At 44.7% G+C, this 27274-nt stretch overlaps 1 protein-coding gene across 1 annotated transcript; it reads left to right on the top strand.

Moving 5' to 3' along the window:
- Positions 1-16385: 16385 nt before the first annotated feature.
- Positions 16386-25971, top strand: Rpl22 (ribosomal protein L22). The gene is made up of 4 exons (XM_052717554.1): positions 16386-16497; positions 18260-18364; positions 20833-20957; positions 24102-25971. Exons 1-4 carry the CDS (start codon positions 16396-16398, stop codon positions 24244-24246), a joined length of 477 nt encoding a protein of 158 aa, XP_052573514.1. The 5' UTR covers positions 16386-16395; the 3' UTR covers positions 24247-25971.
- The last annotated feature ends 1303 nt before the right edge of the window (positions 25972-27274 follow it).

Raw genomic sequence — 27274 nt, 5'->3', positions numbered from 1 at the left:
TTGGGGTCTTAGGCCTTCCTTAGGTGGTGTGGTGCTCAGTCAAGTTACCGAATTCTCTGAGCTGGTCTCCGTGTAATGGGGTGAGACGTGTATGGATCAATGCATGTGAAAAGCCCCATGTTCAAAGAGGGTGGGTTTGGGTGGGAGGTTGGGACCGAAGGGTCCCTCTGACCCGGCCTGTTCATCCACTCTATCCGGTGTACCTGCTCTTCCGAGACGGCGTCCTTAGCTTTCCACTTTCTCTACTCATGTTTTCCTAAACTCCTCGACAGCAGCTCCTTTTGCTCCTTTTCCATAAATCAAGTCCAGAGTTTGACCCCCAGAAGTCTTACTCACTGGCTAGAAAAAACAAGGACATGGCACGGAGATGAGCCAGAGTTTGCCAGAAGGGGGTAAATTCTGTGGAGAATTACCCATTCTCCTTTCTGAAAAGTTCCTAGTACGTTGTTTATTTGTGAGCGTGTGCAGGGGTGTGTGGAGATGACAGGACAGCTTGCAGGAGTCAGTTCTCTCCTTCGTGCATACAGGTCTCGGGATTGAACCGGTCGTCAGGCCTGGCTGCAAGTGCCTTTACCGGCTGGGCCATCTTGCTGACCCCACCTCTGTTGTTTTAAGGGCTTTCCTGGCTCTGGATGATTTATGCCCAGTCATAACTGTACAACAGCAATTAAAGAGTTAATGCTTAGAGGCCAGGATGCTTTCCTTAAACTAGCCTTAGTTTGTTCCTGATACTGATCTTGGCTAAAAAAAAAAAAAAAGTTACCTCTAGTTAAGTGATGGAAACTGGTACACGGGAGAGAGGAGAGAGGAGAGAGAGAGAGAGAGAGAGAGAGAGAGAGAGAGAGAGAGAGAGAGAGAGAGAGAGAGAACAAACTGGGTGTATGCTTTGTTAATAAATGATCCAACAGTTTCCAAGTAGGAAGTAGATGTCAAAAAAGATGTATTTATTTGTTTCTATTTTATGTATATGAGTGTTTGCCTATACGTGTGTCTGTGCACCACATGCATGCAATGCTGGTAGAGGCCAGAAGGGGGCATTGGATCCCCTGGAGTGGGAATTACAGTTGTGAGTCACCACGTAGGTGCTGGGACCCCCACCCCCGTCCTCTGCAAAAATGCTCTTAACCACTGCACAATTTCTCCAGCCCAGTTTTTGTTTGATTTTGAGACAGAGTCTCATTATCTAGCCCAGGCTGCTCAAACTTTGGATCCTTCTGCCTCCACTTTCTGAGTGCTGGGATTATAGGAGTCATACCACCATGCCGACACTGGATATTGTTCCTGACGCCCGTGTTTCTTTAACCCATGTGTTTATATGTTTAATGAGCATCTACCAGTGGCTGGATACCGTGCCAGGCATTAGGACATGGAAGGAAGCACACCAGCCAGGTTGACCAAGTACACAAATAACCACAGCAATGACAGATGCTGTTAAATGTAAATAACATTGTGATAAGGGGTATGTGGGGGAGAGCAGGTGGGAGGGAGAGGGACTTGGGGCCACACTAGTGAATCAGAGGCAGAAAGGAATCCTGAACTTAAGACTTCAGAGGCCAGGGAATATTTCAAGCAGAGGTAAAAGCAGGTGCAAGGTCCTATGACCTTGACTAAATTAAGAGAAAAGACCAGAGTGGATGGAGATGAGAGAGGCAATATGGGATGAGATGAGACCCAGGAGAATTCTGGGAGACCCAAAGAATGCTGGATACTGGAAGCCCTGGCATCAAGCCTGGCAAGGAGGAAGGAATGACCAGTGGGGTCAGGTCACTAAGAGATTCAGGAGGAGCAAGATGGAGAACTGGGGCTGGAGAGATGGCTCAGCGGTTAAGAGCACTGGCTGCTCTTCCAGAGGTCCTGAGTTCAGTTCCCAGCAACCACATGGTGGCTCACAACCATCTGTAGTGAGATCTGGTGCCCGCTTCTGGCCTGTAGGCAAATATGCAGGCAGAATAAATTAAAAAAAAAAAAAAAAGATGGAGAACTGACATGGTAGTTAGCAGAGGTGGTCAGGTGAGATTTTTGTGGGAGCTTTTTTTCAACAGAAAAAGTGAGGAGACTGAGGAGAACACTCGGAGCTATCCCCCACCCCAAGCTTTGTGTACAGAGGAAGGGGGAGGGTGGTACATGAAGGGACATGGAGTCATGGCCTAGGAGATGTTGGAAGCTGGTTAGATGGTGATGGGAAGGGTCCAGAGAAAAGGAGGAGTTGGGGGAGGGGAGACCTGCAAGATGGATGATGTTGTCTTCCATGAGTAGTGGCTGGTGACACCTCTTCTAAAGCAGCAGGCAGAAATGCAGAGTCTGGGGTGTGGCTGTCCCAGAATGAAGGTGGCTGCAAAGGCTGGGTATCTGCATGGCCAGAGCAGTCATTACCTATGAGGAAAGGTTGGCTAAGTTCTAGTCAGTAGACATCACACTGCTACTGTGGCGGGGTCACAGCCCAGGGAACCTGTAGCTGAAAATATAGTGAGTTTGGGCTGGTGAGATGGCTCAGAGGGTGAAGATGCTTGCTGCCAAGGCTGATGCTCTGAGTTACACACACACACACACACACACACACACACACACACACACACACACACACAATTATTATTTAAAGCAGCTTCTTTGTTGTCTTATTAATAAAAATGGTCAGGAGTTAGATATTAGGGTAAAACCTGAGAGATTCACAGAGTAATGGAGAAAACGACCAGTGACCATTACTCTCAATGCTTCCACACTCGAAAGGGCCACGCTCTTCTTTGGCCCATCCTTATGCCTCTTGTGTGTCTGTCTATCTCCTCTGAGTCCACCAGAAAACTCTATCATCCACTCCAACCAGCGGAATGTGGACCCCACCCTCTGAACCAAGGCCAGACTCCATTGGTGGTCTTAGAGCAACAACACAAATCTCCTGCAACATTTCCCCCTTTTTGTCTAAATAAAAAAGAAAGGTTTTTAACTTTAACATAGTAAAACTATGTACAATAGGAACAATTATCAGGTAAAAATTACATTCACAATGACCAGTTCATTTGTATTTGGCAAATTTAGAGAAAATATTCCATTATCTATCCTCTCTTGGTGAGTCCAAACAAAAGTTTTGTACCTAATTGAATTTCTATTATAACTAAAGAAAACTATAACTATCTAGTCTTCAACCTCATCAGAGATCCGAGAAGGCTATATTACCTGAGTAAACAGGAAGTGCAGAGAAAACAACTTCCAAAACTATAGTAATGACAGAGACATATGGCTGCCTGGATAGTCACCCAAGGTTCCTCTGCAACTTTGGGGCATCCATCTTTGGTCTACAGGACTAGAATATCTGACAGACTTTTTGTGAAGCAGGAAATTTTGAAGGACTATCCTACCTTGGGTCTTGGCAAAATTCAGCAATTGCTTTCTTTTGTGTCCTGCTTGTCCAGTTTGAACAGCATAAAGTCAGCAGTTGAGGTAATGGCAGTTTCTTGCCCAGTGGCTAACTTTGTCACAAAGAAAGCAAACTCCATATGGAGGTTCTTCAGTGCCCATCATTTTTTTTGAAGTAAATTGGTGCTGCCAGGAGCAGACATGCCTCACTGTCATGAAAAGCCTTATGTTATTAAAATATTTTAAATGTCATATTCTGTAGGCCTTTGAAGTGTTTGAAGACCATCTATCTATTTAAAATTTATATATTTGACCTTGAAAACATACCTAACATGATTATAAGTTTGATTGTTATAGATGACTAACTACATACTTGTCTTTATTATCCTAATAGTTTTCAAGGACTAGAACTTTACATTTTTTTTATTGTTGTTGTTGTTGTTTTTGTTTTTTGGTTTTTCGAGACAGGGTTTCTCTGTGTAGCTTTGCGCCTTTCCTGGAACTCGCTTTGGAGACCAGGCTGGCCTCGAACTCACAGAGATCCGCCTGCCTCTGCCTCCCGAGTGCTGGGATTAAAGGCATGCGCCACCACCGCCCGGCGAACTTTACATTTTTAAATGAGCTGTACAGGTACAATACTTTAAACAAGGGTAGAAACATATATACAGTATAATAAAAATTATCTTAAATTTGTATCACTATACAAAAATATCTTAAACAAGAATAGACACACACATATATAGTATAACAAAAATAACCTTAAAGTTGTATCAATATACAAAAATCTATACCAATGTAAAATATTTGAGACTAGTAGTTGCATTTTGAGTTTAAAAATAGATTGAATAATCTACCCTTTTATCCTATCATTCCAATATCCCCCTTTTTTCTTTTCAGAACAAGATCCCTGAATCTAATCTCCTTTGCTTAGTTTCCTCCCTGCCCATGACCAATAACAACTTGTCACCAGCCCCCCTACACGATGGTAAGCATCCAAAACCCACCAAATGACCAGAAATCACCCACCCCACCTCTTGAGAATGTGGGTGTCACATTCTTAAAATTACTTCCTGTTGTCTGGGGGCAATGCCATTTTTAGGGGACCCTGAGGAAATTGAGATAATGGTCAAGACCTGGGAGAGCTAGCTGTTGTCCAGTCTTGGTGGGATGGGAAAGTGCAGGGCTTATCTGAAGTCCTGGCTGGAGGAGTCTATGAGACCGGACCATCTCAGCTAACCACCTTGAAATTGTCCCGAGCAGTTTCTCGTCCAAAGCTGATCTTGGTGTGGTGTTTCTCAGCTTATTCTCGAAATCACAATTCCGGTGCAATTGCCATTGTGGGGCCCCATCATCCTTTTGGAGACTTCAAAGGTCACTGTTAGGCATGATCATGGTTCACTTCAGAAAACTTAAACATTTTAAATGTCATACGCAGCAGATCTTGGAGAGGTTAAAGGACCTCTCCTTTGTACCCACACAAACTTAATTCCTAGTTACTTGCTTCAGATTCAAACCTGAAATCATGTATAGGAAGCTAGATGAAGCCTATTTCTAGAATTAGTTAGTACTCTAAATGACCATTAATATCATGACAGAAAGTTAAAAAATATATATATAAATCTTGCCAGGTGGTGGTGGCGCACGCCTTTAATCCCAGCACTCGGGAGGCAGAGCCAGGTGGATCTCTGTGAGTTCGAGGCCAGCCTGGGCTACCAAGCGAGTCCCAGGAAAGGCGCAAAGCTACACAGAGAAACCCTGTCTCGAAAAACGAAAAAAAAAATATATAAATCTTATAAATTTTGAGGTAATATTTATACCTTAAGAAAAGTTTTAAAGAGTTGGGCGGTGGTGGTGCACGCCTTTAATCCCAGCAGTAGGGAGGCAGAGTCAGGCTGATTGTGAGTTCAAGGCCAACCTGGTCTACAGAGGGAGTTCCAGAACAACCAAGGCTACACAGAGAAATCCTGTCTCAGAAAAAATACAGTTTTAAAGAGTCAAAATAAAACCAAAGGATTATGACAACAGAACAGTACCTTAATTTTGATTTTTCTTCTGTCCCACATTAGTTGACTCTTTTGACATGAGACAGAGATCTTGGATTTTCCTTTAACAAGCATGCTTAGGCTTTGAGAAGGAGAGAGCCATGCTCCAACTCCAACACTAGCTTTAATTTTTAATTGAATTGTAACTACAAAAGGACGATTTGCCTTTTATGTCTGTAGAGAACAGTAGAGACAAACATTTGGGAAGATTTATGAGATTTTTATCCTATTGAAAGTGTGCTATAAGGGCTGGAGAGATGGCTCAGAGGTTAAGAGCACTGACTGCTCTTCCAGAGGTCCTGAGTTCAATTCCCAGCACTCACATGGTGGCTCACAACCATCTGTAATGAGGTCTGGCACCCTCTTCTGTGTACATAATAAATATATAAATCTTAAAAAAGAAAGAAAGAAAGAAAGAAAGAAAGAAAGAAAGAAAGAAAGAAAGAAAGAAAGAAAGAAAGAAAGAAAGTGTGCTATACCATTAGGCCAATTTACTTTTTCTTGGGACATTTTCTCTTGATGATTCTTCCTTCTTCTTCAGATGTTTCATTTGTCCAGTGGTCTTCAGATTCCTTAGTTGGATACTAAGGAATCTGAAGTTTTATTCTCCTGGAAAGGCAAAAAAAAAAAAAAAACAAAAACAAAAAAAAACTTTGCCCCAATCTTAACTTTGGGGAGTTTTCCTTCTTGGCAGGTTGAATGGTCATGCTGTTTGACATACGATCACCTGTCCTAATCAAGAGGTTTCTGCTGTTCAAATCTAATCTTTATTAATTTTGATGGTATCCATAGTTTTTCTTCTCCTGTGGATATGAAAGCAAAACCTCTTCCCCAACATAACACACATCCTCATTCCATTCTGAGGTCAACACATCTTTTCTTCTTCTTCTTCTTCTTCTTCTTCTTCTTCTTCTTCTTCTTCTTCTTCTTCTTCTTCTTCTTCTTCTCCTCCTCCTCCTCCTCCTCCTCCTCCTCCTCCTCCTCCTTCTTCTTTTCTCTTTTCTTTTTCCTTTTTTTTGCTTTTCAAGACAGGGTTTCTCTGTGTAGTTTTGATTCCTGTCCTGGATCTCACTCTGTAGACCAGGCTGGCCTTGAATTCACAGAGATCCGCCTGCCTCTGCCTCCTGAGTGCTGGGATTAAAGGTGTGCACCACCACCATCCGGCTTTTTTTAATTAATTAATTTATTTATTATGTATATAGTGTCCTTTAATTATGTTTACAGTGCTCTGTCTGCATATATCCCTGCAAGACAGAAGAGGGCACCAGATCTCACTACAGATGGCTATGAGCCACCATGTAGTTGCTGGGAATTGAACTCAGGACCTCTGGAAGAGCAGTCAGTGCTCTTAACCACTGAGCCATCTCTCCATCCCAGTCAACACATCAACAACTTAAAGTATATGGGTTGATTTAATTCAGCAGTTTTTTTCTATTATCTAATGTCTCTCTGCTGCTGTTGTTCCTTTCTCATTAGCATTTAAAAAATTAAAGTTAATAAAGTACTGTGTAATCTATCTCTGGGGGTCTTTATTAACCCTTTCTGTTTATTAAGCATATCTTTTAAAGTGAGATTAGATCTTTCTATAACTTCTTGTCCCATAGAATTGTGTGGTATACCTGTAATATGCTTTATGTTGTAATATGCAAAAAACTGTTTCATTTTACTAGAGTCATATGCTGGAGCACTATCAGTCTTAATTTGTACAGATATCCCCATGATGGCCATAACTTCTAACAAATGTTTGATTACAGAACTAACCTTTTCAGAACTCAAAGCAGTTGCCCATTGAAATCCTGAACATGTATCTATGGTATGGTGCATATACTTTAATTTTCCAAACTCCACAAAATGAAACACATCCATTTGCCAAATTTTATTTCTTTGAGTACCATTTGGGTTACTTCCTGAAGGTAGTAGAGTCTGGTTATACAAAGAATGAATAGGACATTTCCTTATAATTTCCTTGGCTTGTTGCCAAGTGATTGAAAAATCTTTCTTCAAACCCTTGATATTAACATGGTGTTTCTTCTGAAATTCTGAGGCTTCTAGTACATTTCCTATCAATAGCTGATCAATTTCAAAATTACCTTGTGCTAGAGGGCTTAGTAGACCCATAATGGATCTGATATGTGTTATATACAAGGGATGATTTCTATTTCTTATTATTTCTTGTAATTGAATAAATAACAAAGTTAATTCTGAATCATCTGGTATAAGTTCAGTGGTTTCAATATGTAAAACAACTCTTTCTGCATGTTGAGAATCAGTGACTATATTAAGTGTTTCTGGAAAATTTAACAATACTGAGAAATAGCATATTATTCTGACTTTTGAACAGAATCATAAGGGCTTTGAGCCACTTTACTTAAATTTCCTCACTTGTAACCTGTCTTTTCTGATTTATTTACATCTGTATAGACTATAGGGGCTCCAGATATTGGTGTTTCTCACACAATGTGAGGTAGGATCCAATTAGTTCTTTTTATAAACTGGAGTCTCTTGCTTTTGGGATATCTGTTGCTAATCTCCCCCAAGAAATTACTGCAAGCTCTTTACCAATGTTTATTTTCTGCCCATAATTTGTCAATTTCATCATTAGTTAAAGGTACCACAATTTCTGCTGGGTCTATTCTTGATAATTGACAAAGTCTCAATTTTCCTTTCAGAATCAATTCAGAAAACTCTTCTACATAGGTCTCTCATTTTTTACTCTGTTTGCATGGCAAAGATATCCATTTTAAAATATTATTTTCTCTCTGAATAAGAATTCCTGTAGGAGAATGCATAGAAGGTAGTGTGACCAGGATTCAATCAAGCTTTGGATCCAAGCAATCCACATGTGTATCCTATAATTCTTTTCTATCAGAGCCAATTCTCTCTTAGCCTCAGATGATAATTTTCTTGGATTATTTAAGTCCTTATTACCTTGTAAGGTTTAAACTAAATTACTTAGCTCTTCAATTGTCAATCCAATTGTGGGCTGTAGACAGTTAATATCTTCCAGCAATTTTTGAGAATCATTAAGAGTTCATAATTGATCTCTGTGATTTGTACTTTCTGTGGTTAAATTCTCTGTAAGCCTACCTTATATCCTAGGTAATTAACAGAATCTTCTTTTTGTATTTTTTAGGAGCAATTTGTAATCCCCAATAAGGCAAAATTTTCCTTACTTTTGTCAATTTTTCTAAGGTATCTGTGTCTGAATTAGTTAGTGAGATATCATTCTTATAATGGTAAATTATAGATTGAGGAAACTGTTTATGAATTATTTCCAATTGTTGTTGCACAAAATATTGACACATGGTGGGGCTGTTTAACATCCCTTGTGGGAGAATTTTCCACTGATACCTTTGAACAGGCTGCGAATTATTATAAGTAGGCACTGTAAATGCAAATTTTTCTCTATCCTGTTCTTGTAAAGGTATAGTTAAAAAAAAAAGCAGTCTTTTAAATCAATCACTATAACAAATTGTCCTTTAGATAATAGAGAAGGCAGGGGAATTCCAGGCTGTAAAGAGCCCATTGACTGAATCACCTTATTTATAGCTCTTAAATCTGTTAAAATTTTTCCAATTTTTTAACGTTTTTCGAGACAGGGTTTCTCTGTGTAACAGTCCTGGCTGTCCTGGAACTTGCTTTGTAGACCAGGCTGGCCTCAAACTCACTGAGATCTGCCTGCCTGAGTGCTGGGATTAAAGGCAGGTATCACCACTGCCGGGCTCCAGATTTCTTTTTAATGACAAATATAGGAGAATTCCAAGGAGTGGTTGATTCTTCATTATGGTGAGCATTTAGCTGCTCCTGTACCAGTTGTTCTAATGCCTGTAATTTTTCTGATATCAAAGGCCATTGTTCCACCCAGAGAGGTTTGTCAGTTAACGATTTTAAAGGTAGGGCTGTTGGTACCTTGGGAAGATCAGCTGCTGTTATGCCCTGTTTATGTACAACCTGAACAGTCAGTGACTATTCTTTATAACACCTTTTAATATTTCTCTCAGAAGCATACGTTAGTTTATGATTTGTTTCTGAGATTGGAGGAATGTTAATCTGGGGATTCCATTGCTGCAACAAATCATGTCCCCATAAATTCGTTGCTATGTTAGCCACATGCGGCTTTAATTTCCCTATCTGTCCTTCTGGCCCTGTACACTTGGCCCATCTTGTACTTTGTTTTACCTGAGATAAAATTTCAATCCCTAGAAGCTAAACATTTACCTCCTGAAGAGGCCAATCTGGATGCCATGATTTCTTTTGAAATTATTGTTACATCTGTACCTATGTCTAGTAAACCTTCATTCACAATGCCATTTATTTGTATTTTTAGCCTTGGTCTTTGATCATTTATAGAAGTTTTCCAAAATACTTGTTTTATAGTCTCTCCTGAAAATTTTGTTTTATGTAATAAAGTTGTCTTGTCATCCAGAGCAGTATGGTTTTTAACAACAGGCATTAAGTCTTTTAATTGCTATGTGGATGGGTTTCCCCAATGCTGACAGGGAGTGATTGAACCAAATTTGACATTGGAGCCTGAAAGAGGCCCCCTAAGGCATTTCTCCTTAGCAAAAGGTTACTTTGCCTGTCCCTTGTTGATTCTCATTCATTAGTCCAATGCTGGCCTTTGCCACACCTTCTGCAAATTCCAGATGGCTGGGGCCTTCTGTTTGGATTATCTCTAGAAAAAAACATTGTTTCTAGGCACCTCTTGCCTACAATCCCTTTTCAGGTGATCCAGTCTACCACACTTAAAACATCTAGTCTTCTGATTTTTCTTAAAACTTTTAGAAATCACTTCTACCCAAGTGTCATCTTAAGTGTGAGATCCAAACCAAGATCAGCTGTATTTCTAATCCATTCTTCAATTGGTGTCGATCTTGCCTAGTCTTAATTAAAGGCCAAATCACCCCTTTGCATTCTAAATTAGCATTTTCAAATGCCAAAAATTCAATTAACATATTTCTAACTTCTGGATCTGATATCATTCTATTTACAGCTGAAGTCAATCTTTGTAAAAAGTCAGTGAAGGCTTCTTTTGGTAATTTTAGTAAATGACTCAGTCCTCTTTCCTGATTCTTCAACCCTGTCCCAAGCATTCAAAGTTGCTGTATGACATAGCACCAAGGTGTGATAATCAAATCTAAACTGTCTTTATAAATCAGTATCCTGGCCTTCACTGAGTAGCTAGCTGGTCTTGGAAAATTTCCATACCTCTAACCCTATTTCATTGTTCTATGACCATAGCTTCCTTTCTCCACCATGTTTTCCATTGTAACTGAGGACCAGCTTCCAATATTGTTGTATCTAAGTCTTTCCAGTCTTATGGAATAATTCTGTTCTGAGTTGCTCATGGATTTAACATCTGCTTCACAAAAGGTGGGTGCATACCATATGAAACTACTGCTTCCTTAAATCTCTTCAAATCTAACATTTCTACAGGATCTCAGTTAACTTCTGAACAGCCTTGGGGGTGCCTATCATCTGGTGGTCATTCTTGAATGATAACTGGATAGATTAAGGTTGACTTTCTAATAACCTTGGGCAGCTCCTCTTCAGCTTCATAAAGCAATGGTGTGGTAGGTTCTGCCCTAAACTCCTCTCTGTGTGAATGTTTTTCTTAGCTTCATTAGTAGGTCTTTCTAAGGATGGCATCTTATCAGTCAATTTTTCATATTTGGCACCAATATCAAACCACTCTTTAAAAGATAAACAATGAATTACCAAACTGATAATGGTTATAATCAACATTATGTCAATTCCAGCTAAGTTGATTATCCCTTCATTTAATTCTTCCATTTCCAAACCATCCATTGTGAAACCATCAGAGACCTAACTCCCTGTATTGTAATGTTCTTAACATGGGAAAGATATCTATATGTACGTATGTACGAATGTACGTATGTATGTATGTATGTATGTATGTATGTATGTATGTATCTATCTATCTATCTATCTATCTATCTATCTATCTATCTATCTTTTTTAAACCTAATTCCCCCTTTAAGAATTCCTGGTGTCTCACCAGATCTGCTGAGGACTACAGTAAAGGTGAAGCTGTGTGATAGTAGCCAGCAGTGCAGTGGAGGTTGTCTGGCAGGGGGTGTGGGGTGTGGGGTGTGGGGGCATGGGAGTTTGAGTTGGGGGGTTGGTGGTGGGGGGTGGGAGTGTTGCCAGGCAGCTGTACTAGCTCCACCCTGTAGCTAGAGTTTTCCTGCCTGGCCCACAGTCAGGACAAATCTCTTTCACCTTCCAGTCCCACAGCCGCTCAGACCCAACCAAGTAAACACAGAGACTTATATTGCTTACAAACTGTATGGCCATGGCAGGCTTCTTGCTAACTGTTCTTACAGCTTAAATTAATCCATTTCTATAAATCTATACCTTGCCACGTGGCTCGTGCCTTACCGGCAACTTCACACGCTGTTTGTCATTGTGGAGGCTGGCAGTGTCTCTGACTCAGCCTTCCACTTCCCAGCTTTATTCTCCTCCTTGTCCCGCCTACACTTCCTGCCTAGTCACTGGCCAATCAGTGTTTTATTTATTAACCAATCAGAGCAACACATTTGCCATACAGACCATCCCACAGCACCACCCCCACCCTTGTACCAGGCCATGGAGGACCGGCCTGGGAGGGGAGCTGTGGGCTTGCTCTGCTCCCCCCGGGCACTTATGCCAGGTCAGGTCTAGCAGGGAGTGGGAGGAAGAGGCGAAGGGACATGATGATGACACACACAGGTAGGAGGAGCCAGAGCTTGCTGTGGGAGGGCTCCGGGCCACCTGCATGACAGACTGAGCCAGTAATGTGCAGCTGTTTCAGGCCAGGCAGTTGCAGGGCCAGAGGCCAGGCTGCGACTGTGCTGGAGGAGGGTGGGGGGAGGCGGGGCAGGGTGCTGTTGCAGGGAGGTCGCAGTGTTAGGGAAAAGCCCTTGCAGATGACCTGCTGAGGTGTGGTGACTTTAAATTAAAAACTGCCTAGTGTTCTTACCACACGTTGGGTGCCAGATAAAGCAGCTTCTTTTATTGTTTTATTAATACAAAATGGTCAGGAGTCAGATATTAGAGTAAAACCTGGCAGATCTACAGAGCTACGAGAAAACGATCAGCAACCTCTGTTCTCCACGCTTCCTCACTGGAAAGGGCTGCGCATCCCCTTTGGCCCCTCCTTATTCCTCTTGTGTATCCATCTATCTCCTCAGTCCGCTGGAAAACTCTACGTCCACTTCTGCCAGCTGAATGTGGACCACGCCCTCTGAACCAATCCTGACTCTATTGGCAGTCTCAGAGCAACAACACAAACGAATCTCCTGTAATAATTGTTTAACTTGAAAAGGGGCTGGAGAAATGGCTCAGTGGTTAAGTGATGCTCTTTCAGAGAACCTGAGTTCAGTTCCCAGCACCTATGTCAGGTGGTTCATAACTGACTGTAACTCCAGCTCTAGGGGATCCAACGCCCTCTTCTGGTCTCCAAGAGTACTGTACTCTCCATACACATAGCTTAAAATTTTTTGAGGAAAAAAAAAACAAAAACAAAAGAAAGCTAAGCTCAAGATGCATTTACTATTCTAAACCTGTTGAAAACCAGAGCCCGGGAACACAGCACAATGGAGAGTTAGTGGTTCGGCCCTTGCAGTCTGAGTGGACTGTGTGTTTCAGCAAGTAAAATCGTGAAAGAGAACCAGATGACTTTCCCACCATTGTGGAGTCACTGAAGGAGGCACCAGTCTCTGTCTAACTGACTCTGTTTTGTTCTCCTTTGGTTCTGCTCTTGGCCTTTCATATTTATTTCTCCTGAGCCATTGTCTCTCCTGCAGTTACGTTGGATTGCAGAAGAAAACAAGACTGATAAATGTTATATGATATTTTGTTTGTGTTCTGACAAATAAAGCTTGCCTGGAGATCAGGGGGCAGAGCTAGCCACTAGTTAACCATAGAGGCCAGGCAGTGGTGGCACACACCTTTAATCCCAGCACTTGGGAGGAGGAAGCAGGAAAATCACGGTTCAAGGCCACCCTGGGCCACATGATATTGATTTAGTCTAAAAGAGAAACAGAACTGGGAGGTGGTGGCTCACACCTTTGATCCCAGCACTTGGGATTTCATGCCTTTGATCCCAGCACATGGGAGGCTCAAGACTTTGATCCCAGCACATGGGCGGTGGAGACAGGAAAATAAGGTGGGTAGAGTCAGGATCTCAGGCCCATTCAGTCTGAGGATTTGTGGAGACAGGATGAGCATTCATAGAGGTAAGAAGTGGCTGGCTGCTCTGCTTCTCTGATCTTTCAGCTTTCACCCTGATATCTGACTCCAGCTTTTTTTTTTAAATTGTTAAGACTAATTAGGATCGTGTTTCAGATAAATACTTTTATGATAGGGGTCCAAAAGTACCACACATACCCCCAGCAACAGTGAGCCTTGAAGGACAGATCACCCCATGAAGAAAATCACCTGGGATGTGAGGAGCTGGGAGAGGAGTCATCTCATTGGAACTGGATTGCTATTCTCAAGGAATGTCAACAGTGGCTTCCCCACAGCCCCTCCCAGAACATCGGTGCTGACCAATCAGCCTGCCCGCCTGTCCGCTCGGAATCACCCAGGCCTCTGCTATCTCCTTTTTCTTGTCATCCACTTAAAGACAGACTTGAATTCATAGGCTCCTTTATCTGTCTTCCCAGTGCTCCCTGTTGATTAAAGAGCCTTTCTTTATTATTTGTCTTTTTTGCTAGTGTATTGGGCAGGTGAGTGTCTAGGCTGTTGGGACTTCTGGAGCTTGGGGCTTTGCCCGAAATAAATCACATGTTGAACCTTTCTAAGGTAGGGGCTGAGTTTCCTTTCTCTCTCAGACAAGCTAGCCATAAATTTGTAGTAATTCTCCTGCCTCTGCCTCCTGAGTGCTTTGATTACGGGTGTAAACCACCATGCCCAGCTTTCGTCTGTGGTTTTTAACAGAAAATTTAAGGGATTGCTTAATTTTTTTTCATGGCTCTCAGGATGGTGCAGAGAGGAAAGATACCTCTTATAGAGCCTAAAAACCGAGTTTGGTCCCCAGGACCTGAACAGTGGGAGGTGAGAATCCCAAAGTTTGTTCTCTACCTCCACACACGAGTGTGGTATGCCTCCCCCACCAAAAAACGATAAATAAATTTATTTTTTAAAGTTTTTTCAGGGTTAGCCAGGTGGTTCAGCGTGTAAGGGCACTTGCCACCAAACCTGACAGCATGACTTCTTGGGAATGAGAGGAGTGACTTCTGCAAGTTATCTTCTGCTCCCCACATGTACACTGTAGCATGTACACACACCACCACACACACACACACACACACACACACACGCGCACACACACACACACACACACACACCACGACATGATGCTGTGGTCTACAGATGTGTTGGACTGAATTTATAACTATTCTGGAATATATGCAGTCTTCGAGCCACAGGCTGAACATCTGAGGAGGGATGCTGATTAGCTGGGGGCTATGATGAGAAAGGAAGTATTGGAATAACTGTAACTATCACTGTTGCTTCTGGAATATTGCAGCTGTCAGTGACAGAATGAAGCAAGAGCAGACAGCACCAGCAGGCATGGAGGAAGCAAAGCCACGTCTTGTAGGACTTAACTGGGAGGGCTGCCAAAGCAGAAATGTTTGCAGAGCCCAGCCTCAGCACTGCAAAGGCAAGATCAACAAGATGCCCCTGGGTATGTTGGTTTATGTCTGTAATCCTAGAATTTGGGAGAATGAGTTAGGAGGACTGCTGAGTCAAAGGCCAGCTTGGGGAACACAGTGCTCTCCAGACCAGTCTGGGCTACAGAATGATATAGAGTGAGGCTCTGTCTCAACCATACCAAACAAAAACCGAAGATAATCAAACCAAACAGGAAAGAAAACATCAGCCAGCATTGACGCCCGATTAGGGGGCATCAGACACTGACTTTAAACCTGACGCATCAGCATGGTTTGTTTCCGCCCAAGATTTTAAGTCAAGACCGGGCTTTTAGGGAACTCCTGGCAACAAAACTGGATTGTGCAGTGATCACAATTCAGGATCCTAGAGGATAACTCTAGGAACACAAGGCGTCATGCCAATGAGCTGTACAGCTAGGGAGGAAACCCTCACTTTGCTACCGTTGGTTGATGAGCATCAGCAAGGGCAGAGAGCTGCTGAACACGACCCTGCATGACCAGATCTGGGAGGTTCTAAAAAGCTGGCGTTGGCTTTTGGAACTGGGGAATTAGAAGGCAGAGGGCGCCAGATTGAATTTGTAGACTCAAACTGGAGCATGCTGCTCCTAGCTGCAGAAGAAAGGACAGTCACATGGGTGTCATGAACTTCCAAGCGGGGCGTTTTATTTAGGATGCAGAAATACAGTACTGGAACTTTTTTTTTTTAAAGGGGTTGACTATGTGCCTTGGTAGGCCTGGAACTCGATATTGTAGTCCAAGGTGGCTTTAAACTAGCTACGCTCTTGCGGCATCCTCCTGCCTCTGCCTCCCAGTGTTGGGATTACGGGAGTGAGCCAACAGGCCTGGCAGACATTGGGAATTCTAATTTTCTCTGTGGTCAAAAAGAGATAGCCCCAATCTCCTCAAGTTACTGCGTTCGATTATCATCTGGCCAGCTGGTAACTTCCTGTTTAGGAAACGTTTGTCTTAATTTTTCGAGACTTTTTTTTTTTTGGCTTTTCGAGACAGGGTTTCTCTGTGTAGCTTTGCGCCTTTCCTGGAACTCACTCTGTAGCCCAGGTTGGCCTCGAACTCACAGAGATCCGCCTGCCTCTGCCTCCCGAGTGCTGCCACCACCGGCCGGCGAGACTTTTAAAAGTAGAGCTAACCCCTTTATTTCTCTTTGGGTTCGTCCAGTCTTCCTCCGGTAGTTCGCAGTGGGACCGTCCATCTGGACTCCTCCCTTTCCCGTCAGACGACTTTGCCCTGGGAAAACCAATAGCTGCCCGATCGTTACATAGGCGGCTGGGAAGCGGCGATCTAGAGGCAGGGCTGATCGATTAATGCTGCCTGGCTCCTTGCGTGCCCTGTGCGCAGCGGGCTCTTCGCGCCTGCGTAGTGCGCCCCCCTCCCTTTCTGCCTCCTCTGCCGCCATGGCGCCCGTGGTTAGTATGGCTCCGCGTGAGGCCGCGGCTCCCGGAGCGGCACGTGGGCCTGGTGGGCTGGCTCGGGCTCAGGACCGCGTGGGGGGCTGCGCCCTGCAGCGTCAGGCCGGGATGGCCTGGCGGGAGGGACCGAGGAGGCCGGGGTCGCGGCCGGGCCCAGCACGTTGTGGGCGGAGGAGGCCGCGGCTCGAGGCGGTCGGGAGAGCCGGGAGTGCTCGGGGTGGCGCATCGGGCTTCTGCCCGGAGCCCGTGGGAACTTACGTGCTGCGGGCTGGATATCATCCGGACCTCGAGTCCCGCCTCGGGCTTTGTGTACCGGACCCGGTTACTTTGGCGAGGGGCGGGGAGGACGAATGTGACCTGCCACCCTGGGCAGCAGAGTGGAAATGGCCCTTCACGGGGTGGCAGGTTTCAGAGCCTCGGTTGGCCTTGAGGAGGATTCTTCTAGCACCCCTGGGGCAAGCTGCTTTCATTAGGGTGCAACTGTACACAGTTTACTTTCTGATGTTGGCGAAGAAGGCCGGGTTTCATTCTCTTGGCTGAGGTTAGGCTGTACGGCGCCCTCACGTCAGGCTCTACCTGGAGGTCGCTCCACTTGGACATAAGGTTTTAGCTGGTGCTTTATCTGTTAGTTGGGGCTCTTAGGTGTATTTCCGGTTGTCTTAGCATTTCTAACTTGGCTACATTGTGGTTTTGGCTTTGGTGTGGTTTTGGGTTAGAATCCTGTGGGAGCTTTGGGGGTCCATTGTGGGCAGGTCCTCTTACTGATCTGTCCTTTCCCCGGGGCTAGATTTAAAAGCAGTCATTTTGATTGGTAGTGGGAAGACACATTGAATGTAACAGTTTTGTAGTAACTGAGAAGTTGACTCAGTGCAAGTTGTGAATGGTCTCTTGAACATGGAGATGAATGCCGTGTGTGAATGCAAAGCCTTTTTTTTTTTTTTAAACATTTATGTATTATGTATACAGTGTTCTGCCTGCATGTATGCTTGCACACCAGAAGAGGGCATCAGATCTCATAGATGGGTGTGAGCCCCCGTGTGGTGCTGGGAATTGAACTCAGGACCTCTGGAAGAGCATCCTGTGCTCTTAATCTGAGCCATCTCTCCAGCCCTGCAAAACTTTTATTAGTAGAAATGCATGTAAGTTCTAACAAGTTTCAGGGGTCTGTAGAGAGACGATTGATGAATATTACTTTGTAAAAGTGAACTGGACCCTCGGGTGTAGTTTGGAAGTGCTAACTCACGGATTAAGGCAGTCGAAAGGCTGAGAATCGTTGACTACACCTTTCCCCTTTAGTAAGCTGGGGTGGATAGCAGCTAGAATACTGTCAAGTTCCTCTGCTGTTCGTGGTAAGGTCCAGGGATTAGGTGCTAAGCAGCACGGTGAAGTGTGCTGTAGTCTGAGATGGAGGCTAAGGATTTCACAGTGAGTGTGCAAGGCACTTGTATGCTCGTGTTGACAGATGAGTAAAAACTAAGGAGTCTTTCTTGGGAAAACACTCATTGTGGTTCATGTGCTAACAGACCTTCATGCTTGGAAAGATTGGGGTGTCTGGAGAGGTTGAATGGGACAAGAGTGTTAATGATCCCCCTTCCCTTGGCATGTAGAACAAGTCCCTTGACATTCTTTTGAAAGGAACCCTTCATCTCCTTGGGTTTGTATTTGTAAGGACTTTTATACCTCTGACATACTTTGTTGTTTTAATTTTGGAGGGGGTGCACTACCTGAGGCTTCATCTTTGTTTTCTGTGTACCCTTAGAAAAAGCTTGTGGCGAAGGGGGGCAAAAAAAAGAAGCAGGTTTTGAAGTTCACCCTTGATTGCACCCACCCTGTAGAAGATGGAATCATGGATGCTGCCAATTTCGTAAGTGACATTCTATTGCTCCTCTGGGCTGGGAAGCAGTGAGGTCTGAGAGAGTTGGGAACCTCTTGGAGTAGGTCTCTGTTGGGTTTGTAGGCAGTCCCACGGCTCTCACTTAACCAGAGGGGTGCAAGTTAGGTATTTATTGCTGAGTCTTGAGCTCAACAGGCTAAATGGAAGTGTAATGGGCTGTGGCATGTGGTGGCACAGCTAGCATCCTAGCTTCCTCCTCTCATGATTTCCAAAGACGATTTTACCCAGTCTGGCAAACTCCATGGGTCCAGCATTGCTGTTGGACTTTGTTGAGTTTAATCTGTTTGGGCAGCCTCGTCCTAGGCCTCTGGATCCTTAGGCAAATGGCAACAGCTCACCACAGCATTGAGGCCTGTGTGGGTTTGTTTAAACTCCTTGCTGAGCTGTCTTTGGGGTTGTTTTTTACAGATTTGGTGCTGTCCTAAGGTCCCTCTCATTTAAATTTTGTACATGCATGTATGTCTGCACCGGATGTGTGCAGTGCCCATGGGGGGCCAGGACAGGGCCAGGTCGTTGGGTTCTCTGGAACTAGTTCCAGGTGGTTGTCAGCTGCCGTGTTGGTGCTGAGAGCCAGCCATCTCCAGCCCTGCCTGTCCTGACTTTTTTGCCCCTCATTCCCATTATCCCTAATGCTCTCCTTGTCTAGAATTATTGTCTCTAGAGCCCCCTTTTGGCAAATGGAATTAGCCCTGTGGCTGCTAACCTTGTATGACTGTCTGCCCCGTCTGTCTCAGATGTGCCTCGGTTGGCTCCTGAGTCCTTTATCCAGTGACTTCTCCGTGGCTTTGGTTCTTTCTCCTTTTTTGTTTTTGTTTTTGTTTTTCGAGACAGGGTTTCTCTGTGTAACAGCCCTACTTGTCCTGGAACTCACTGTGTAGCCCAAGCTGACCTTGAACTCAGATCCAAGATCCACCTGCCTCTACCTCTGCAGTGCTGAAATTAAAAGTGTGTGCCACCACACCCAGCTTGTTTTTTTTCCCCCTCTTAATTAAAAAAAAAACAACATTCATTTATTTATTTGTTTGTTTGCTGTGCGTGGTGGTGCATGTCTTTACCCCAACTTTTGGGAGACAGAAGCAGGTGGATCTCTTGAGTTCGAGGCCAACCTGGTCTATATACTGAGTTCCAAGACAGCCAGAGCTACATAGAGAGACCCTGTCTTTCAAAAGAAAAAAGCATTTTTTTTGTAATTGTGTGTTTTGCCTGCATATATGTCTGTGTACCACATGTATGCCTTATGCCCTTGGAAGTCAGAGGAGGGTGCCAGATCCCCTGGAATTGGAGTTAGAGATGGTTGTTACTGCCTCGTGGGTGCTGGGAAACGAACTCGGTCCTCTCGAAGAGTGGGAGTCTACAGTCCTTGGTGGCTTCTTTCTCTGTGGCATTTGTGTATTGGCCCTGCCTGGTGTCACCACTGTGGCCTTCAGCAAACCCTTCCCTTTGCACTCATGTCTGCTAAGAGTAGAAGACTTGTTAAGTAAAGTCAGGCTGTGTTTTCTCATCATTGTCCCACCGCAATTAACAGTTTCTATTGGAGTTTTTAAAAAGCTGTAGAAACTTCCTTTTGAGTTGTCCAGGGTTGAACTCAGGACCTCACACATGCTAAGCGAGCATTCTGACCTATCACTGAGCCACGTCCTCAGTCCCTAAAATGGTAGTTTTGAGCTGAAAGGGACTTCATCTCATTGCAGTGGCTACAGAACAAAACAAAAAAGTCCTTTTGGACGGAGGTCCCTGAAGCCTGAGGTGAATGGCTTGCCCTGGCTCACATGGTGCTTTGCAGAGTATGTCTGGGCTCATGGGTCCCTGTCGCTTCTGCTGTACCATGCAGGTGATTCCAGGCAGGTCTGTAATTGTTTTTGTCGGTGTTTGTCTTTCCTCTTTCTACTGGGTGAAGACTCCCTCTCTCTGTAGTGCTCAGAACTGTGCTTCCTGCTCCTTAGGCTCAGAGGGTGCTTGCAGCTTTGCATGTTCATATAAGTTTGGCTCTTGGTTTCCTGCTTACTCTTGACCCTTTTGGTTTGGTTTTTATGTTGAGATAGGTAGGATCTCATTATGTTCCCTGGCTTACTCTTTACCCTTTGACTATGAGTGTGCTGCCCTCTAGGCTTTCCGTGTGGCGCACATTTCATCATGCATGGAACCAGTCAAGAATGTTTGTGCCAGCACATCTTCAGATTGCATGAGATTCTGTTGAATAGTGTCATCTTCATGAACTTGCCTTATAAGCTTCATGACCTGAGTCTGATCCTTAGAGCCTGCTTAGAGAAGTGACTCTACAAAGTTGTCCTCTGATAGTCAGACACACACCGTGACACACACCCTCACATGCAGACTGAAGATTTTAAAGATGCCTGTAGTTTAGTGCTGGGAGAAAGTCTGAACTAGTCTGCCTTGAGACCGGTAAGCTCACTACACTCACTGGCTCATTTCTGTAGGAGCAGTTCCTCCAGGAGAGAATCAAGGTGAACGGGAAAGCTGGGAATCTTGGCGGAGGGGTTGTGACCATCGAACGGAGCAAGAGCAAGATCACTGTCACTTCTGAGGTGCCTTTCTCCAAAAGGTATGAGGGGGGCTTCCTTCCCTTTTGCTGTGCAGCTGTGTAAAGGGCAGTGAATGAGTATGTGTGATATGTGTTGTATATAAAATATATATTTTTGTTTGTTTGTTTCGAGATAGGGTTTCTCTGTAGCCCTGGCTGGCCTCGAACTCAACAGAGATCCGCCTGCCTCTGCTTCTCGAATGCTGGAGAAAGTTTTTAAGATTTATGTTTAGTTATGTGTTTGTATATGCAGGTGCCCTAGAGCTGGGGTTGCAGGTGGTCATGAGTTGCCCAGTGTGGGCGCTGGGATCTGAACTGTTCTTAACTGCTGAGCCTTCTCCAGGCCTATTAAGTGTTTATATTTATTTAGCTTGTGGTCATTTCTAAATTTGGTTCACAGACTACAGTATTTCAAGCTTTGAAAGGGACTCAGACTTCGGCTGTGTTTTGTTCGTTTTTTGTTTGTTTGGCTTGTTTGAGGCAGGATCACCATAACATAGCCCTAGCAGTGCTGGAACTCAGAGATCTGCTTGCCTCTGCTTCCCCAGTGCCGCCAGTGCTGGGATTAAAGGTGCGCGGCCACATCTAGCTATTCTTAAACTGTTTGCTTCCACTGCTGTTAGATCATAGTGGTGAGAGTGCTCCCCACCCCAGCGTAGCTCAGGCTGGCTCCACCTCACTATGTAACTGAGATTGCCTTGATGCCTGATCATGTCCCTGTCTCCTGACAGCTGGGGTTACAGGTGCTGCCACCACACTTGGGTGAGAGCATTCATTTTTAATTCTAGTTTTGTTTCTTGTAATTGCTCCTATGGTATTGGGTGAGAGATCTGATGCTATTGTGGAGTCTTTCCTTGCAGGGGTATGACACCGATTCTTTAGCCCCTGATATGTGAGGATGTGGATGAAAATGGTGACCTGTTGATTTAGGAGAGTTGGACATAATTGGGCCTGCCTCCCAGCTGGGGTCTGGAGAAGCTTTTCAAATAGAGGGAAATTTTAAGAATGTGCCAGGCGGGGTCTGTTGATTAAGACCTTGTCAGCAAATAGATGATGGCTGCCCGCTGCGGTGAGTGGGGCAGGCTGTGCACCACAGACATCTTCTTGTGGCCTTTTTATCCAGGTGGTAGGACATTCCCCCACTCCATGGACTGTAGTCTGAGTGGAGCTTCCTTGTCTTTTTGGGATTTTGAGGGTGTTCCTCTGTAACTCGGGCCGGCCTTGCCCTTGTGAACCGCTCCTGTGCTTGTCTCCCGGGGACTGACTGGCAGTATGATTCCCACAGCCAGGTGCCTTCCTTCTCTTTTGGGGAGACTTAGAGTTGAGCCCTAGGACTTTGTATACACTAGGCATTGAGGTACATTCTCAGGTGCCACTGTCCCGTGGTCCCTTTTGTTTGTTTGATTTTGAGTTGGTTTGTGATACCACTCTTGCTAAGTTGCCTAGGCCAGCTGTGAGAACTTGGGGCGTAGCTCAGGCAGGCCTTCAACTTGGGATTTTTCTGCCTCCATTTCCAAATGCCTTCCTTGCCTGCTTGCTTTGCTTTCTTTTTTTTTTTTGCTTTGCTTTCTTTTTTTTTTTTGCTTTGCTTTCTTGATGACAATAGCATTATTTTTTTTGAAACACCCAAGGGTGTTTCTGAGTCTGGGACATCTTTATTTCTTGCCCCTGATCCTGTTTTACTGTGAGTTTTGAAACTACCTGAAGTTTGGAGTTCAGCTCCTCATTGCAGCACATTCTAGGGAAGCAATGACACTGGGTCTTATGTAGCCCGGGCTGACCGCAGACTGTGGATCCCTCGGTTCTGAGATGAAATGCATGTGTTAGGACAGCTGGTGATTGCCTGCTGTGTGTCTGTAGGAAAGACTGGGTAGAGCCGAACCATCGTGCTTTTGGCTGCTGGTGAGGTTGTTGGTTCTATCTGGGTCCTTGTTGGTGAGCTGGTGTTTACCTGTGTAGTATTCCCAAGAGTCCAAAGAGTGGGCATCCTTTTTTGGCTTGTTTGTTTGAGGCAGGGCTTCTTTATGTAGCCCTGGCTGTACTGGAACTAGCTTTGTAGACCAGGCTGTCCTGGAACTCAGAGATCCCTCTGTCTCCTGAGTGCTGGGTTTAAAAAAATAAAGACATGTACCATCTCTCTCTCTCTCTCTCTCTCTCTCTCTCTCTCTCTCTCTCTCTCTCACACACACACACACACACACACACACACACACACACACACACACACCTCCCCCCAGCAAAGATGATGTATCTTGAGTCCCATTTTGTAGTGGGAGAAATGGAGGTGTGGTGAAGTTAATTTGCCAACCTCCCTTCATGGTATTGGGAATAACTAGCCCTCAGGATCTCACATCATAACATCTTCAGTAGTGAGATAGGTAGTCAGGCATGTGGAAGGAGCAGGTTTTGAAATGCTAATTCAGGCTAAGGCAGCAAATAGATAAAGAAAATTATAATATGGCTGAGAAGGTAGCTCAGGTGTGGGGAATGTTTGTCTAGCATGTGCAGCACCTTTAGGAGGGAAGAGACCTGAAGAAACTTGAGAGGCAGGACAGATCATACCAGATTGTACCAGAGTTTGAGGCCACTCTAGGTAACAGTGGGACCCATCTCCTAATAAGAGTCTCAGCTCTGGAATGGCTGGGTGGCACATGCTGTGCCCATGTGTTAGATTATGGCCATCCCATTGAAGAAGTTAGGGGACTCAGAGCATTGGTAAATAGCCCTGACAACCCCTATCCGCCACCTCAGGGAGGCTTGCAGAAGGATGTGGGAGTGCTTGGATTTGGTTGGGAAGTTAGTGGTTCTCAGCAAAGGTGTTAAATCATGGGTAATTGTCAGCTGACCACTGTGATCTTTCTCCACTGTGATCTTTCTCCAGTGGTCACTGCAGACCATTTGTAGGTGTTTGCTGTTGTTTAGGGGACCAGCTGGTGTGTGCTGATACGTCCTCCCTCACCTTTGTTGGCAAGTTAGGGATTTAGGTAGACGTTAGTCTTGTTAGAGTATTGGCTTAGGTGTACACTTGGCCTGTCCTTGGTTTGGAGGGTTGAAAAAACATCCTAAAGTTGTTTTCATTGTGTTTTATGAAGTTAAATGTTTCAGAAACATTGTGGCAAGAAAGCCACAAGTCTGGTGTAGTTCTGAAGTGTTCTTTCTCTGCAGGTATTTGAAATATCTCACCAAAAAATATTTGAAGAAGAACAATCTCCGAGACTGGCTGCGTGTTGTCGCCAACAGCAAAGAGAGCTACGAGCTGCGTTACTTCCAGATCAACCAGGACGAGGAGGAGGAGGAGGATGAGGATTAAGACACATTGGTCTGGAATGTTTTGTATTAATTCATAAATAAAATTTAGGAACAAAACCTGTGGTTTATCATTGTATCTCTACAGTGTGGGTTGGACAGGAAATTGGAAGTGACAGGGCCTAGCTTTAAATGGTTGCGGCTCATTTGTATATAGACACTTTTCTGCTTGAGAATTTCAGCTCTCCAGTAGTGATGCCCAAGCAGAGCTAGGGTTAGGGGACTGTGTCTGACCCTGGGTGGTAGATGAGAGGGTGGGTTGCTCATGGCAGCCAACCTGAGGCTTAAAAAGCCTGGTACCTCTCAGAAAGGTTTGAGAATACAGTGTGGTATGCTTGCTCCCCATTAGGAACAAGCAGGCGATGTCTTTGTGGGACTTTCCTGGGAAAATGGCAGTCAGTACAGGTTTCAGGGACATTGGTTTGGATGACAAGTTGCTCACAGTTGTGTGCATTAACCTTTTTCCTTCCTGTAGAAATAAGAGGTGATATTTAGTGTCACCGCTGCATATTCTGCTCTTTATAAAAGGATTTGTAAATATGCTGGACGTCCTGCCTTTAGGTGGCTTTCCATAGGATATCTGTGAGTCAGAGGTCAGCAAGGGCTGGTAGTGAGACTCGGGGAAAAAAAAAAAAATATATATGAAACCACAGCTTGTTCACCAAGTCTTTGTAACAAGCTGTTTCTTTAGCCTCCAGCAGAGGGTGCTGAAGACAGCTTCCAGATGTTCCCAGTAGGGGGAACTCTTCCATGACCCGGCTCAGGAGGCTTACAGAGAGGGGAACATAGTGATGGTGGAGGTGAGTGAATGAGGCAAAGGTGGAAGTTGCCCAGGAAATTGCTGCTAAAGCTGTCACTTAAGATCACAGCTGGACTTAGTGATAAAAGTCTTAGTCTGGGGCTATAGTCCAGTGGTAGAGCTCTTACTTAACATGCTCAAAGCCTTAGGTTCAATCTCCATCACTGCAAAATGTCCAAGCAGTGTGCACCTGCAGGGCACTGGGGCAGAGAAAGGCCTTGTGGGGTGTGCCTGGAGAACTGACCGGTGGAAGAATTTGAAAGGCAGGAAGATATCTTTGTCAAGGGTTACTTTGAAAAAGTTCCCGACACCTTAGGGACTCCTTTGAAGTCTGAATTCTGTAGGAGCATCTCATCTGCTATGCTTTCTATTAACACAGTATGAACTGTTGGAAGGGCTTGCTTACAGCTGCTGGCCACACCGGAGGCCTGTGCTCCGTCAGTCAGCTGGAAATCGAATGTCTGAGCCCTGCCCCGGCTGCACCTCCAAGTAAACACATGGTTCTTGGGTTGAGTTTAACATGTTGAGGCTTTGCAATCTCACTTGTAGCAAAGGTTCCAGCATTTTCTATTTCTATGCAAATTTCTTAAAGCAGAACTGTATTGGTTTTCTTCTCTGCCCTTGCAGGAGGCAGCAGTTCCTTTAGACCTATAGGTGCGGCCCCCTCGTGATTAGAATTTCTCAAATTTGTGACTTGGGTTTACAGATCTTGTTTGTTGTGTTGATGTTCCCATGTGGTAATTTCTAGTTTGGCTGTAAAAAAAATTAACCCTGGGTTGATTTAGCATATGCTTCTAAAAAATGGTCCCAGATTCTGGAACTGTAATAAATTAAATGGAAACTCCCTGGGTTTTCTATGCCTTTCTAAACTCCTGTATTTGAATGTTGATCACGTTTTGTATTAAAGTGGCTGACACGTGGGTACTGTTACTGTGCAAGGCTTGCTTTCTTTTTTTCTACTTCACACAACCTGTTAACCTTCTCTTTAGTGGTTAGTTGCCTTGGGCACAGAGAAAAGTCTCCTGTCTCTCTGCTACCTCCCCTCTGGGCCTGGAGAATCGCTTTCCAAACAGATGCCTTTTTCCAATGGGCACCGTGAAGAGTAAACTTGAATTATATTAAGCGTGCCATAGCATCTCTGTGTCCAGGGCCCCTCCTAGACCTTTACGTCTGGCCTTGTGCCTTACCTGTCTATTGGAAGTGTTGGCACAGAAACACTGGCGTTTTAAGCTGTGACTTCAGTTCATGGAAGTTATAAAACAGTGCTGGCACAGGCTTGCTCCCTGCCAGTTACGGTGGCTCCCGGTGCCCCTCCCTTGAGTGTTGGTGCAGCCCAGGAAGTATTTACATGGGAGGCTTACTCACTTCTAAACTTAGTTTAGAGAGGCCTCCACAGCCCCAGCCTTTCAGGGGTGAAGGTGTATTTGCCCTCCCAGCAGTAGGCAGTCCAATGGACAGGTTGGTCTCCCTGCTGGTGCCTTGCCAGAGGTGCTGAGATTCAACTCTGACCAAATACCTGGGATACTTGCCGTCTGGGGTGATTAGCCTTCTGTGGGGGTGGGGGCACAGCTTAATGGAAGGTAAGGATTCTAGCAAGGGGACAATTGTCCCTTTTAAAGTCAGAAAATTTCAGGAGAGCCTGGAAGTCAGTGTGGACACCTGGTGATGTGATCCCTTAGACTGATAAATGCTAAAGCAAGCAGGGACTTGATGCTGGTCTTTGTAAGAGGCAACCACTGTGGGGATTGCATCGCAAGATGATGGGCTGTTCATTTCTCATGGACATGGCCAGTTGGTAGAAGCTTCATTGTAGGGAACCCCGTTGGCTGAATCAACAATTGTCCAGATTGGGGGTTAGACTGGTGGTTGCTTGCTTGGGGAAGAAGGGAGGGACTGATTGCAGGGTGTCTGCTGTCTCCATAAGGCTGCAGGTAGAGGGGACTAGAGAGATGGCTCAGTCAGGACTGTGCCACAGGAGCATGAGCACCCACATAGCCTGGGGCTGGGAAGGCAGAGACAAGGATCCCTGGGACATACTGGCTAGCCAGTCTAGCTGGTTAGCAAGCTCTAGATTCAGTGTGAGACCCTGTCCCAAAAGTTGAGGGGAGCTGGAGAGAGTGCTCCGTGGTTAGGAGCACCTGCAGCTCTTAGAGTGGACTGGGCTCATTTTGCAGTGTCCACGTACATACACCCATCTGTAACTCTAGCCTGGCCTCTGGGCACTGCATGCATG

The sequence above is a fragment of the Peromyscus californicus genome, unplaced genomic scaffold (assembly GCF_007827085.1).
Source record: "Peromyscus californicus insignis strain IS unplaced genomic scaffold, ASM782708v3 Scaffold_5__1_contigs__length_169319896, whole genome shotgun sequence".
Lineage (NCBI taxonomy): Eukaryota > Metazoa > Chordata > Mammalia > Rodentia > Cricetidae > Peromyscus > Peromyscus californicus.
This window is presented reverse-complemented; position numbering and strand designations above follow the sequence as displayed.